Source organism: Phalangium opilio, unplaced genomic scaffold, assembly GCF_054372755.1.
Source record: "Phalangium opilio isolate 3A_F unplaced genomic scaffold, DU_Popi_V2 ptg000048l_1, whole genome shotgun sequence".
Taxonomy (NCBI): Eukaryota; Metazoa; Arthropoda; class Arachnida; order Opiliones; family Phalangiidae; genus Phalangium; species Phalangium opilio.
In genome coordinates, this window is record NW_028324170.1 from 4,717,683 (window position 1) to 4,730,017 (window position 12,335).

The 12,335-nt window shown below is 38.6% G+C and overlaps 3 protein-coding genes across 4 annotated transcripts in view; 2 read left to right on the forward strand and 1 right to left on the reverse strand.

Annotated features, from left to right (window-relative positions):
- The first annotated feature begins 572 nt into the window (after positions 1–572).
- LOC149673866 (uncharacterized) lies at positions 573–5,368 on the forward strand. Its single transcript, XM_089839635.1, has 6 exons — positions 573–2,059; positions 2,121–2,556; positions 2,622–2,795; positions 2,864–3,910; positions 4,004–4,322; positions 4,389–5,368. Exons 1-6 carry the CDS (start codon positions 1,710–1,712, stop codon positions 4,844–4,846), a joined length of 2,784 nt encoding a protein of 927 aa, XP_089695761.1. The 5' UTR covers positions 573–1,709; the 3' UTR covers positions 4,847–5,368.
- A 71-nt stretch (positions 5,369–5,439) lies between these two features.
- On the forward strand, positions 5,440–7,622 carry Sou (required for meiotic nuclear division 5 protein souji). The gene is made up of 7 exons (XM_089839637.1): positions 5,440–5,901; positions 5,984–6,126; positions 6,197–6,334; positions 6,393–6,829; positions 6,884–6,986; positions 7,057–7,211; positions 7,274–7,622. The coding sequence occupies exons 1-7, from the start codon at positions 5,748–5,750 to the stop codon at positions 7,335–7,337; spliced, it is 1,194 nt and encodes a 397-aa protein (XP_089695763.1). The 5' UTR covers positions 5,440–5,747; the 3' UTR covers positions 7,338–7,622.
- Positions 7,623–8,027: 405 nt separating this feature from the next.
- LOC149673868 (uncharacterized) overlaps positions 8,028–12,335 on the reverse strand; it is a 41,090-nt gene continuing 36,782 nt past the window's right edge. The window contains exons 5-6 of one of the 2 annotated variants that reach the window (XM_089839633.1): positions 11,257–12,170; positions 8,028–11,196 (exon numbers count right to left, since the gene is read on the reverse strand). In XM_089839633.1, the coding sequence (XP_089695759.1) occupies positions 9,259–11,196; positions 11,257–12,170 (2,852 nt within the window). In that variant the 3' untranslated portion in view covers positions 8,028–9,258. The remainder of the gene's footprint in view (positions 11,197–11,256; positions 12,171–12,335) is intronic. The other variant, XM_089839634.1, reaches the window with a different exon arrangement.

Below are 12,335 nucleotides of genomic sequence, written 5' to 3' on the forward strand. Positions count from 1 at the left end.
GGATTGAATACTGAATTTACAATTTTGACATTGGAAATTAACTTTTATTAAAAAAAAATCTATCGACTCTAAATGCTTGAATCTTTTTAATAGAATAGAATATATTGTGGCACCCCTCTCATTCAAATTTCAGGACATTTGGGCCATTTAATCCAAAGATATTGCGGATTAAATACTGAATTTACAATTTTGACATTAGAAATTAATTTTTATTAAAAATTTACTCATTCTAAAACCTTGAATCCTTTTTAGTATAATAGAATAGATTGTAACACACCTCTCATTAAAATTTTCGTACATTGGGACCAGTAGATCCGATCATCCGAAGATATATTCAGTCTTAGCACTGAAGCCATCATTTTGACTTCTGAAAATAATTTTTATAAGAAAAACTATCCACTCTAGAAGCTTGGACCCTTTTTAGTATAATAAAACACGCCAAAACACACGTCTCATTAAAATTTCAGGTTATTCGCATGTATAGGACAAAGGATCTGGCCAAAAAAGCTCCCTCCTCCCATAGAACTTAATGTTAATTTTGGGTTCCTTTGAATAATCTTCAAAAGTTGCGCTTAAGGCCCCTTCTGAGAATAAAAAAACAAGCTGGTCGAAAATTCACTCAAAAACTACTTTAACCAAAATCATATTTTCACGTCGATGATCGTTATGAAAAGCTATAAGAATTTTACCCAATGAAGAAAACAAATTTCTCTTTCGTATAAAACAATCGACTCGCGATTTAAGGGGTTAGTTGTTTTATAAATTAATTATAAAGTGTTCAAACTTGAAAAGTTTCCGTTGGAAACATCTCCTACGGAAGTAATCCTATTTCAACAGGGAAAGTGTCTTAATTTGAAGTATCTTTCGAGCTACGGCCTCTGAAAGTTATAGATTTCTAGTTTTAAAACTTATGAACTTAACAGACATTTAATTGTAATTCGAGGTGTTTTTGTTTTGCTTTTTTGACCGTAGAACATTATTTTTTCTTCCGATCCTCTTGAGAACCTCATATCCCATAGAAAATGCTTTTGTTCCTTATATATCATTTTCAAAAAAATTTTAAGTCAAAAAATTATTGAGCTAAATCCAACGTAATACAAATTCTATTCAAGAACTGATGTTGCCTGTCAGCGCCAACAATACCAAAGGCCTTTTCTTTGAAAAGTATAAAGTTAACCCTGTTCCGCCCTTTCTTTCCTACTGAAAGTAAATAAGGTTTCAAGTTGTATGATCTTTTCCCCCTCAATTAAAAGAAGTTCAAGCGTTCGCCGTTGTCAAAAAAACGTCGCTGACCCACAAATGACGTCAAGAAAAAAAAAATAAAGGGGGGTAGTTTCAAAATCAGTGGCATCCGTCGGCCTCTGTTACCAATTATGACACCCCTTAACACCCCCAGCCTAATGGGTCCGCGGCACAACAAAGATTCATCGACAGGTCGTAAAAGCTATTGCCGTCTCCCCAGCCCGTCTATAGCCAATGTATACCAATTCTATGGGGTTTCACATTATATATCACTCCACCGTATTATAACACCCTATGCAGTTTCTGACTTTTTTTCGTCGAAATATGTTCAAGACAACGGGGTGAAATACGAATATCTATAGATAGACCTACATCTTTTCAAGCTCAGAGGCTCAGTATTATTTTTGAAACGAACTGCATCGCTTGTCTGTTTATTTTTGAAAAAACCTTTTCGCTAAAACATAAAAATGGGTAATAGCAAAGGAGCTCTGCGTAATAAGAAAGCTAAAACTAAACGCGCTAAAACGCATAGAAAACTTTTCGCCGAGAGAAAACAATTAGAACTCGAAGAACCGCTTGACCCCCAACTTTCTAGTAAAAACAAAATCATTTCCCCAATACATTTCGTGTCCACATCGACACAGACATGTTACAACTGTTGCAAAACGATTTCTGATTGCGTGTCGTGTTCAGTGATTAGTGATGATTTAGATAATTCAGGCGCGATCTGTTCCGTCGGTCAAAATTCATCAAGAATTCATAGCACGCCAAAATCATCAGCGAAAAGCTTGGCGAGGAGGAGAATCGAAATTTCATCGTAAGTAATTAAAATAAATTTAAATGTAGGCAAGGCTTGTAAAACTAATTAAATCTTTTAGACCGGAAAATAATGATCTCGACAACTACCAGTTAGTCATTGGTAGCCCTTGCAAAGACAATGAAAAGTCAATTATTAAAGGATATAGAATAGTTGAAATAGATTATTTTTTAAATTGGTGTCTCAAGCTAAATTTCGATCATCGGTTGATTTGCACTCTGGGGTATTTTGATTTATTAGAAGAAAAGAGACGTGGCATTCAAAGCACATTCGTGTTCGAATGCATAACTTGTAAAAAACGATTTTTAAAAACATCCGAATCGCCCAATGAAAAAACTATGTCCACCCGAAAGAAAAATGACATAAATTCAAAAGCCGTGTGGGCCACTCTTTCAGTTGGTAACGGATACTCCCAACTTGACGAATGGTTTGGAATAATGGACATTCCATCCATGACTTGGAATAAGTTTTCTGGTCAAGAACGCTTCCTCGAAAAGGTACTAATTCTTACTCCACGCATTGGTTAATTTTAAATTGAAAAACCATTCGTATAATTGCCAAGTATTGGAAAGAATCTTTACTTCGTTCCATGACCGAAGCTGGGAACGACGAAAGGGAGCTAGCTCTTGCCCAAAACCACGTAGACGATGATGGTGTTCCATGTATAACGGTTTATCTTGATGGTGGTTGGTGCAAAAGAAGTTACGGTCATAACTACAACGCCGCCTCTGGCGTGGTAATAATTAAAATACTACAATTAAGAGTAATACTCGCATCATATTTAATCATTTATAAATTTGAAAGGCTTGTATTATTGGACGAGCGACGAAAAAGCTTCTGTTTCTAGGCGTACGTAATAAATATTGCTATGCCTGCGCCTTATCTGCCAACAGAAATGAGACGCCTAAAGAACACCTTTGCTATCGAAACTGGGACAAATCTTCCTCAGCTATGGAAGCCGACATCGTAGTTGAAGGATTTAAATGTAGCGAGGCTATGCACGGTGTTCGGTACCTAAAATTTATAGCTGATGGTGACTCCAGCGTTCAGTGTCGAATAATCGAAAAAGTGCCTTACGGACGCAAAGTGCAAAAACTGGAGTGTGCCAACCACGCGGTTAAAAATTATACTAAGGCACTGCACAAAATTAGCCTCAACACAAAGCTTCCTTGCAATGGTAGAAAAAGGTTGAGAGGTAAAATACACAAACTAACAGCTGCCGCACGGGGAGCAATCACGCACAACTCAAAAGGCGATTCGTCTGTGGCTAACTTACGTCATGACCTACATAATGGACCGGCACACGTATTTGGCGATCATGCTAAATGTCGTCCCTATTTCTGTCAAGGTGACAAAGAAGGAGAAGAAAACATTTTACCCGAGTTAAAGAAGAACGGGATATTCCCGTTTATAATGGCGTCGGTCGATTCCTTGGCCGCGAAGGCTGACCGCCTATACGCCAACGAGACGAGCAATCGAGCCGAGCTATTTATGAGCATCCTAGCCAAAATTAACTCGGGTAAAAGAATTAACTTTTCTCAAAAAGGAAGCTACCAAAGACGATCGTTGCTATCTGGACTCAACTACCAGAAAGGTTCTTCTTGGCACGGAAGTCCGTGGAAGAACGCTATGGGAAAGAGTCCTGGAGCTCATTTCAAAACCTTCATGGAGAAGAGAAAAAGAAAGAGAGAAAATGACAGAAAAAAAGAAGACATTCCAAAAGAGAAACGCAGAAAAGTGATGGCCACTCTACTACCAATTGAAAAAGACTATGGACCTAAAGCGGATACGGTGCCATTAACTCTGGACCAGTTTGAGGCAAAGAAAGCCAGTAGACTGGAGAATTTTCAGGTAGGTCAATTTGGTCAACAATGACCCTAAAGCTTTGGTGGCGTATATGTTTCACGTAAATGTAATATTTCATGTATATTACGTATTCTACAGGTTACAATTTCTGAACAAATTGAAATCGAAAAGATATCCCGCGGTCAACACGCAAACCCAGTCTATGTCGCGCACAGAGAGCATCGCCTTACTGCCTCCACTTTTGGCTTTTGCATGAAACGTAAAACGACCACATCGTGTCACAACCTTGTCAAGAGCATACTGTATAAGCAAACGTTTTCATCAGAGTGTACGGAATACGGAAAAACCAACGAAACTGTGGCAATTAGATGTTTCATGGACAAAACGGGCTATTTTGTTAGACCAAGCGGTCTGTACGTTGACCTGAAACACGGATACCTAGCAGCGAGTCCTGATGGTATGTTAATTTTTTAGGAATGTTTGTTGGTCAGCGGGTTTTTAAAAATATGTCTCGGTTTTACAGGCGTCATAGACGATGAACAAGCTTTGGTTGAAGTGAAAACGGCACCATCAGCAATAGGCCTAAACTTAACTGAGGCCATAAAAAACAAAAAAATAAAATTTTTAAACCTAACAACCGATGAGGACGGGAAAACCAACATTACACTGAAGAGATCACACGCCTATTTTTATCAAATTCAGGGGCAATTAAATATCGCTGATAAAAACAAGTGTTTCTTCGTTGTGTACATAGACGAAAATAACCCAATTTTTGTGGAAGAGATAGAGAGAGATGGGCATTTATGGCAAAACGTAATGCTTCCTAAACTTTGTGCTTTTTTTAACGATTGCCTTTTGCCTGAAATTCTGGACCCACAAATTCCGAAAGGTCAGATTTGTAAAGATCCGCTTTACATAATCGAGGCCCAAAATAAACTGAAACTAAAGAAAGAAGCCTCTAAAAGTGATACTAAGTTGTGAAGTGAAATATCGGGTGTGACGTTTACCTAGACGCGGCTCGAATAATACACATTGAATTATTTTTATTTATATATTACTGAAACTGGCTCAACTTCAAGTTAGGATCTGCAACTATACCAAATTATATTATTTCGTTTGAATCACAGATCGGTGAATCAGCGAAAGTAGTGCTTCAATTTCTCTCGTCCCATATCGTCTAAACATGCAGGATGCTCTATAGTAATTTAGCTTCTCGTTTATTGTAGTAAAACTACTTTCGCTATTCTTGAAAATTAGAAGGAAGAAAGATACTGAATCTATTGATGTTTAGATAAGGCTCCGACGAGCGGGACAACCGGACAAAAGGTGGCCGTGCCCTAGGGGCATGGGGTTGTTAAGAGCTCCCTTTTTATTACTATTCTCTCCCACTTACTTCTTCGCGAAAGTGAACTGCAAGGACTACATAGTATATCAAGTAAAACTGTATATTCCTTGGTAAAAACCTCAAGGTCATCGACGGAGTACCCAAACTCAGAAGGGGCCTTAAAGATGAAAATCGAATTTTTTGAACGGGCTTCGAGCAGCTTCAGTCGTGTTGCGCGTGATCGAGTTTACTATGCTTTAGTAGGGAAGTTGTAGCCAAGGAGTACTAACTACATAGGAGTAGAATTGGTGGAAAATGTGTGAGCTAGAAGATTTCTTATAAGGAACCCCGAATTAAACTGGTCCCACCGTCTAATTTTTCCAAAAACCATAATTAATTAAGTGGTCCTTGGGACCAGTGACCCTAAGTTTTAGAATAATAAATAAACTGGTCCGAGCAATTAATAAACTAGTTTTGGACTTGTAAACCTGTCTTATTTCCAACCCTGCTTAGGACGCCCATTTTCAAAAATAAATTCACAACATTACAGAAATTAAAATGGATTCCTGCAACAGTGTCGAGAAAGAAATAGATAAAGTATTACTTAAATTTAATGGTTTTAAAGAACATTCGAAAACGGTATTGTCCGGATTAATCAATTTTACTAACCATTTTCAAGAAGAACTTAACGAATCATTACGTGATTCTGAAGGTTCGTAATTTAAAAAAATCTTTTTGAAATTTAGGCCTTGGCTTATTTCTTTCTTTCCTTATGCGATAATGCGAAACGTTAGAGCCATTAGGTGATGTTACCCCCGCACAAGCTTTAATTTTAACGCAGTTTATGGAAAAAATACGTGACACAGCTAGCTTATTAGCTTCGGAACATCGCGACTTACACGGAACTGTCTCCAAAGTTGGAAAAGCCATAGACAAAGTAACATTTAATTCTCTCAGTCCAATTCACAATGTTATCCTACATCTCCCACATACTTTAAATCCTTTAGAATTTCATCTCTGACTTCTACACTACGAGTAGCGAAGAGGTTTTTCAAGTTGAAGATAATCGTGACTTATTAAATCATGTACTTATTGAACATTTCCTCAGACAAGGAATGCTTGACATTGCTGAAATTTTGGTCAAAGTAGGAAACAACGTAGATCCTTCCTTTTTTTTCTCAGCTAACTGATTTAACATATTAGGAAACTAAACTTAAAATGGATAGTAACAAAAAAGAACCCTTTTCGGAGCTAAACACAATTCTAGATGCTTTAAAAAGAAAAAATCTCAAACCGGCTCTCGAATGGACCAAATCAAATCGTCAGAAACTCCTGGAACAAAATAGCTCCTTGGAATTTAAACTTCATAGGCTTTACTTTATTGATCTGCTCCAACAAGGTGTCACTAAGCAAGAAGAGGCGATTCAATATGCTAGAACCAATTTTCAAGGTTTAGCGGCTCATCACGAACGCGAAATCCAAGTCCTAATGGGCAGTCTTTTATTCCTCCGTCACGGTTTACACAACTCACCATATAGTTTCTTACTTGATCCCATACATTGGGCAGAAATCTGCGATGTTTTTACAAGAGACGCTTGCGCGCTTTTAGGGCTTTCGGTTGAAAGTCCATTAACAGTATGGTAAGAAATTTATCATTAATCTTACAAGATTAATTTCTAATAATTACTTTTTAGCGTTAACGCTGGTTGTATGTCCCTTCCTGCCTTGCTGAACATCAAACAAGTTATGATGCAGAGACAAGTTACTGGAGTTTGGAGTAGCAGAGATGAATTACCTGTAAAATTTGAAATATAACTGCATGATACATTAATTAATTAATTAATTAATTTATTAATTAATTCAAAAGATTGAGATTGATTTGGGTCAAAAATGTCGATTCCATTCAATATTTGCCTGCCCAATCTTACGTCAACAAAGCACAGATAATAATCCACCCATGAGACTGGTTTGTGGACATGTAATCAGTCGTGACGCCCTTCACAAGTTATCCAGTGGAAATAAGTATGTTTTTCTCGCTTTTGCCGCTCAAAAAGTCTCTTAATCTTAAGCATCATTGTTTTTAGGTTGAAATGTCCTTATTGCCCAATGGATCAAAACCCATCGGATGCTAAAATGATTTACTTTTAAAATTAAAAAGTTCATTAATTAATTAAAGGAAAAAAAAAATCATCTCATTCTTGTCATATTTAGTAAACTGTAAACTCACGGTTAAAAAAAAATGCCTATTTTTGATCATTTCTAATCCTATTATTTTAAAAAAATAATTAATTAATCAACTTAATGAGTTAATTAAAACTAATAAAGATTTTGTATATTTAAAAAAAAAAGTAAAGGTTATTTAAACAAATTATTTTACCTTTGATTTGTATAATAGCAGTAATATTAAAGAAAAAACGTAATTTGGAGATTTTACTTCAGTCTCTCTTTATTTTTCCTTCAAAGTAGTTGTTTGTCTCTTTTTCTTCCTATAATCTGTTATTATTAACATTGAGTTGAGAAAATTACCACTAGAGTGGCCTTTCATCCATAGAGTGGATGTAGTATCACGCGCTTGTGGCGCTATCCCGGTGCAAAAAAGGGAACTAAAAAGAAAAGGCGGGAAATTTGACTAATTTCAAGAATACATGTAAAAGGCGGAAATTTAAAGTTTGTTTTCGAGATGGCGACACCATCGTTTCATAAACTTGGTGCCCGTCCGTCCGTCCCATTGCTTTAAATGTTGTCCCCCGTTCCCCCCCCAATAGGCAGCTTAACGCAAAGGCCACTCTAGTGGTAATTTTCTCAACTCAATGATTATTAATTTCAAGAGAAACACAGTTTTGCCGTCAATTTTGGGTTTATATTTATATAAAAACAATTATTACACGAGAGAAAAAAATTAAATATTTATCCTAATTGATGAACAATTAATTTTTATTATTTAAAACCACTAACGGAGGGAGGAGGTTAATTAACAGGGTGGGATTTCAGTCAAAAATTGTCATCAAAATGGGGTGGGGGGGAGGTAGTTGTATATTATTAAGGGTTAAGAATGACTGAATTATGACAGATGAAGATGTGTTCTATGTTTATGTTTTTGTTTTTTTCTTTTGTTTCGAAAATAATTCTTCGGTAGTTAAATTTTGTTAATGTGTTAGTTTTATACTGTTCTACCAAATTTTGTGATTATCACAGAATAACCTCTTTATACAACCACACTTGGGAACAATTTTTAAAAAGGCCAGTTTTCATTTGCGACATTTTAATTCGGGCTTATTTCCGACCCTGTCATTTTTTGAACTTCTTAGAAGCACGTGATTTTGTTATTTTCTTAAGGAAACACTTCACCGCTTCACCCTAGAGGAGATAGCGTGACGCAATTGGTTGTAAGTTTTCCCGCCATAATTTGAACTTCTTATAAGCACGTGGTTTTGTTTTTACTCGCTAAGCCTTGGCTAAAATGAAAACTGGACTTTCTACCTTTTGTTGCCTACTAAGAGGGGAGGGGTGGGGTTAGAATTGTGGGATTATTTAGTATTCATATTAAGACATCAATTACGATAATTTTTAGGGGGGTTAAAGGTCGCGATATTTACATATGACGATCATCAGATTATGAAAAATTAACCTAAACGGCTCCAATTTCTTTACACTAATTAAAACAAGCTTAATATTCTGATAATTTTTACATACATCTCTGCAGCTTCTAATAAAAATATCTTCTATTGCAAAAAATCTTATACGCGAAAATGGCAAATTTTTCATTTCACCAGTATGTAAATATAATTTTAAAACAACTGCTTTGGGCTTTATCTGGATCGTAGAAAATGTAATGAAATTAAAACCTTTTAAAAATAGCTTCTTTTCAAAAGGGGGAAGGGATTATTAACACTTTTGTAACCATCGTAACGAACTAGAACAACATTGAAAGCTAATTTCTTTTTACATATCGCCAGAGTTCTCGCTAATAAACAATTAAATTTAATTAAAATGGTCCCTTAAAATGCAAGGGATTAATTTAACTTCTAAGCCTAATTTGAACTAAAAACATTGAAAATAATAAAATAAGCTATTTTGAAAACGATTGCTGATAATGTTGCATTAGAGGATAAAGATGTGGCGCCAAAGAATATGGTATTTGTCCAGTTAGTAAACCTCGTTCAACGAGTTCGCTATAAGCGGCCAAATTCTCGCTCGGCGTTCTGGGTTCACTTGGTAACGTTGGGTTAGAACGATGAGGGGTGGGTTGATGAATTAATGACTGACTTAGTGACCAGTTATTCGTCGCGGGATAAACGGAAGCGTGTCCATTGGCGTACTGTTGATAGGCGGCGTATTCGCTCGCTTTACGTTGCAATTGTCTCTGTTGCTGGGCAATTAGTTCGGACTCCAACGAGTAAGGGGTTCTCGTTTCGTTTAAAGGTATCAACATGGGTGGTGACCTATTTTCAATCCTCCTAACAGAATTCGGGGCTTTTTCTGAGCTGATAGAACGCGGAGGTCCTAAATTAAGACTAGCAATTGGGGTTTTAACGGGGCTTAAGATACTCGGAAACACGGCGGGGTCCGCGGAAGGTGAAGGGGGCGTGACATTCTCGATACCCCTGGCTTCGTCACTCAATGTCGTTAAGGGAATTGGTTCGACTTTGCGTTTCTTGACGCTTAAATCTAAACACTCTCCTTCGGCTAAGGGTATATCCTCGTACAATGGTGGCCAATCACTACGGCCATTACTCGAAGAAGACTTGCGTTTGAGACTAAGATCCAGTACTTCGGCTTCGCAAGGGTCACTATCAGGTACTTTACCACAATCGCCTCTTTGGTAGACGGGCGTGGATGGAGCTAAAGCCGGTGGTACGGGGACTGGTCTTTGATAACCCGGTAAGTTACTCGGTAGAGTATCCGCGTGTCTCCGCGAAGAGGTTGAAGAATAACTACTACTTTCTTTGGCGTAGGTGAGACTTTTAACCAGGTTAGAATGCTTGGCGGGTTGTTGAAAGAAATAATCAGGTAACGCGCGAATCGGTAGCAGCCCGGGCATTTCTTTCTTAGGTGTCGACTCGGTTTTGGCGTAAATGTCCGGCGCCTTGAGATGGTTATTCGCGGATCGCGAACCAACTGAACTAGTCCTAATAGACGCGACATCGTAGGGTCCCCGACTTTTAACGGAGGAGTTTGATCCTTGACTACTGGATGGATATAAACTCCGAGATCTGGAAGCGGATAGGTGGGATTGATGAATTCCTGGCATGGACTTACTACTGGACAAGTGCGCTGGTAATGGCTGAGATCCGCCCGGTGGAGGAGGCGAGTGGATTTCCTCAGTATGCTGGATGACAGACGGCCTGGGTTGATTCGTAGGTGAGAGCGACCTACTACTTGATCTTCCAGTTCCGTTAGACAATTCTTTACCCTGATGAGGATACGAACTCCGATAAGTAGTTTTATTGTCCGCCATAATTCCCGGATGATGATGATAGTTAACTTTGGTCGAACGCTGTTTGTTGACTATTGGATGGTTATTGATCTCCCCGCTGCCACAGTTGGATCCGTAACAATTAGGATTTCGAATACCGCAGGTGATATACCCGCAATTAGAAGGCGGCGGTGGGTTCGCGATGGGTAATGGTTTGGATGACTCGAGAAGGTTCATGGATGGTGGCAAACGATGATTAGGTAAAGGTTTGCTCATCGCGTTAGGAGGCAGTGGAGGAAGAACGTTTGTAGGCGTTGGTTTTGAGAGCGCTGATTTGTTGGGGTGGTGACTGTAGATAGGTTGGTGACGATGATTGGTTGCGCTAGGTGAGGGGGGTAATTTAGCGCAAACCATATTGGCACAATCACCTGGTTGATCCGGAATCGTAGAGGGACCAAAATGGCGATGTAAAGGAGAAGTGGAAGCGCTTTTCGAACCCTTTTTAACCCAAGTTCTAGCCATAGCATTTTTCTTACGAATTTCGTTCCATTGTCTCTCTTTTTCAGAGAAAACGTTGTCTCTAACCCTTTGCTGTAGATAAACCCGAATTAATTTTAACAATACAGTATGCTTAAACAGTACCAATCTTACAATATTAACCTTTTTGTGTCCACTAGTTGTCTGACTAGCCATTGACGAAGACTCGGCCATCTTTATTTCTTCAGCTTCTTTGGCTTCGAGGATTTCAACCTCAGAATCTTGCTGACCACCTTGAACCACTGTTGGTACCTCTAGTTTCGGGGTTGGTGCGGGTTCGTTTTTAGCTATCAGAGGGACAGGTGGTTTGGTATGGTTCATTTTGTTCAGGAAGGCCAAGGGTATGTTCCCTTCATCGTCGCTTAACATCGCGGCTTCTTCGAGAGAATGTTTGACTTCGGGACATCGTGTTTCGATCTTGATGACTTCCGGTTCTTGTACTTTATCGAGTACTTTTATCTCTTCCTTCAATTCCCTTTTGAGTATTGATGGCACTACCGGAATTTCCAGGATCTCGATGTCTTTGTCCTCAATGATTTCAATTGGTTTTGGGATTTCTTTAACTTCTACTTCTTCAGGTTTGATGACTACTTCAACAGGGACACTAGGAACAACTGTTGGCAGTATCTCTACAGGTTCCTCGACTTTAATTTCTTCCTTGGTTACCACCGTTTCAGAAACGCCATTTTCAGTCGCATCCTGACTTTCAATTGGTGGGTCGAAGGCGTCCCCTTCGCCGCTTAAACTCTCGCCTTCTTCGAGGTCAGCGTCATCGTCTAAGAGGTCATCATTCGAACCATCCTTTTTCGAACGTTTCTTTGGTAAGGGCGTTGTGTCTTCGATACCATGCAAATGGTTCTCGAAGGGAAGTAGTAGCCTTTCATAATGTCTCCTGGTACAAGTTGCCGCGCTGGTGCTACCAGGATTTCCACCCATCTCGTCGTAAATGTGTTTCCACATTTTATTAAACGTTACTTTCTTGTAACCACCCAGTTTTTGCGCGTATTGGTAAAATACGTACAGATCAACTAAGCCAAAATAAATAAAACGAAAATACCATTAAAACTATAGTAAAACGTAAACGCGTGTAACCCTTGACCCGTTCCCGCCAGACCTCAATACCCTGCGTGTAACTCTTGACCCGTTCCCGCCAAACCTTACTACCCAGCGTGTAACCCTTGACCCGTTCCCGC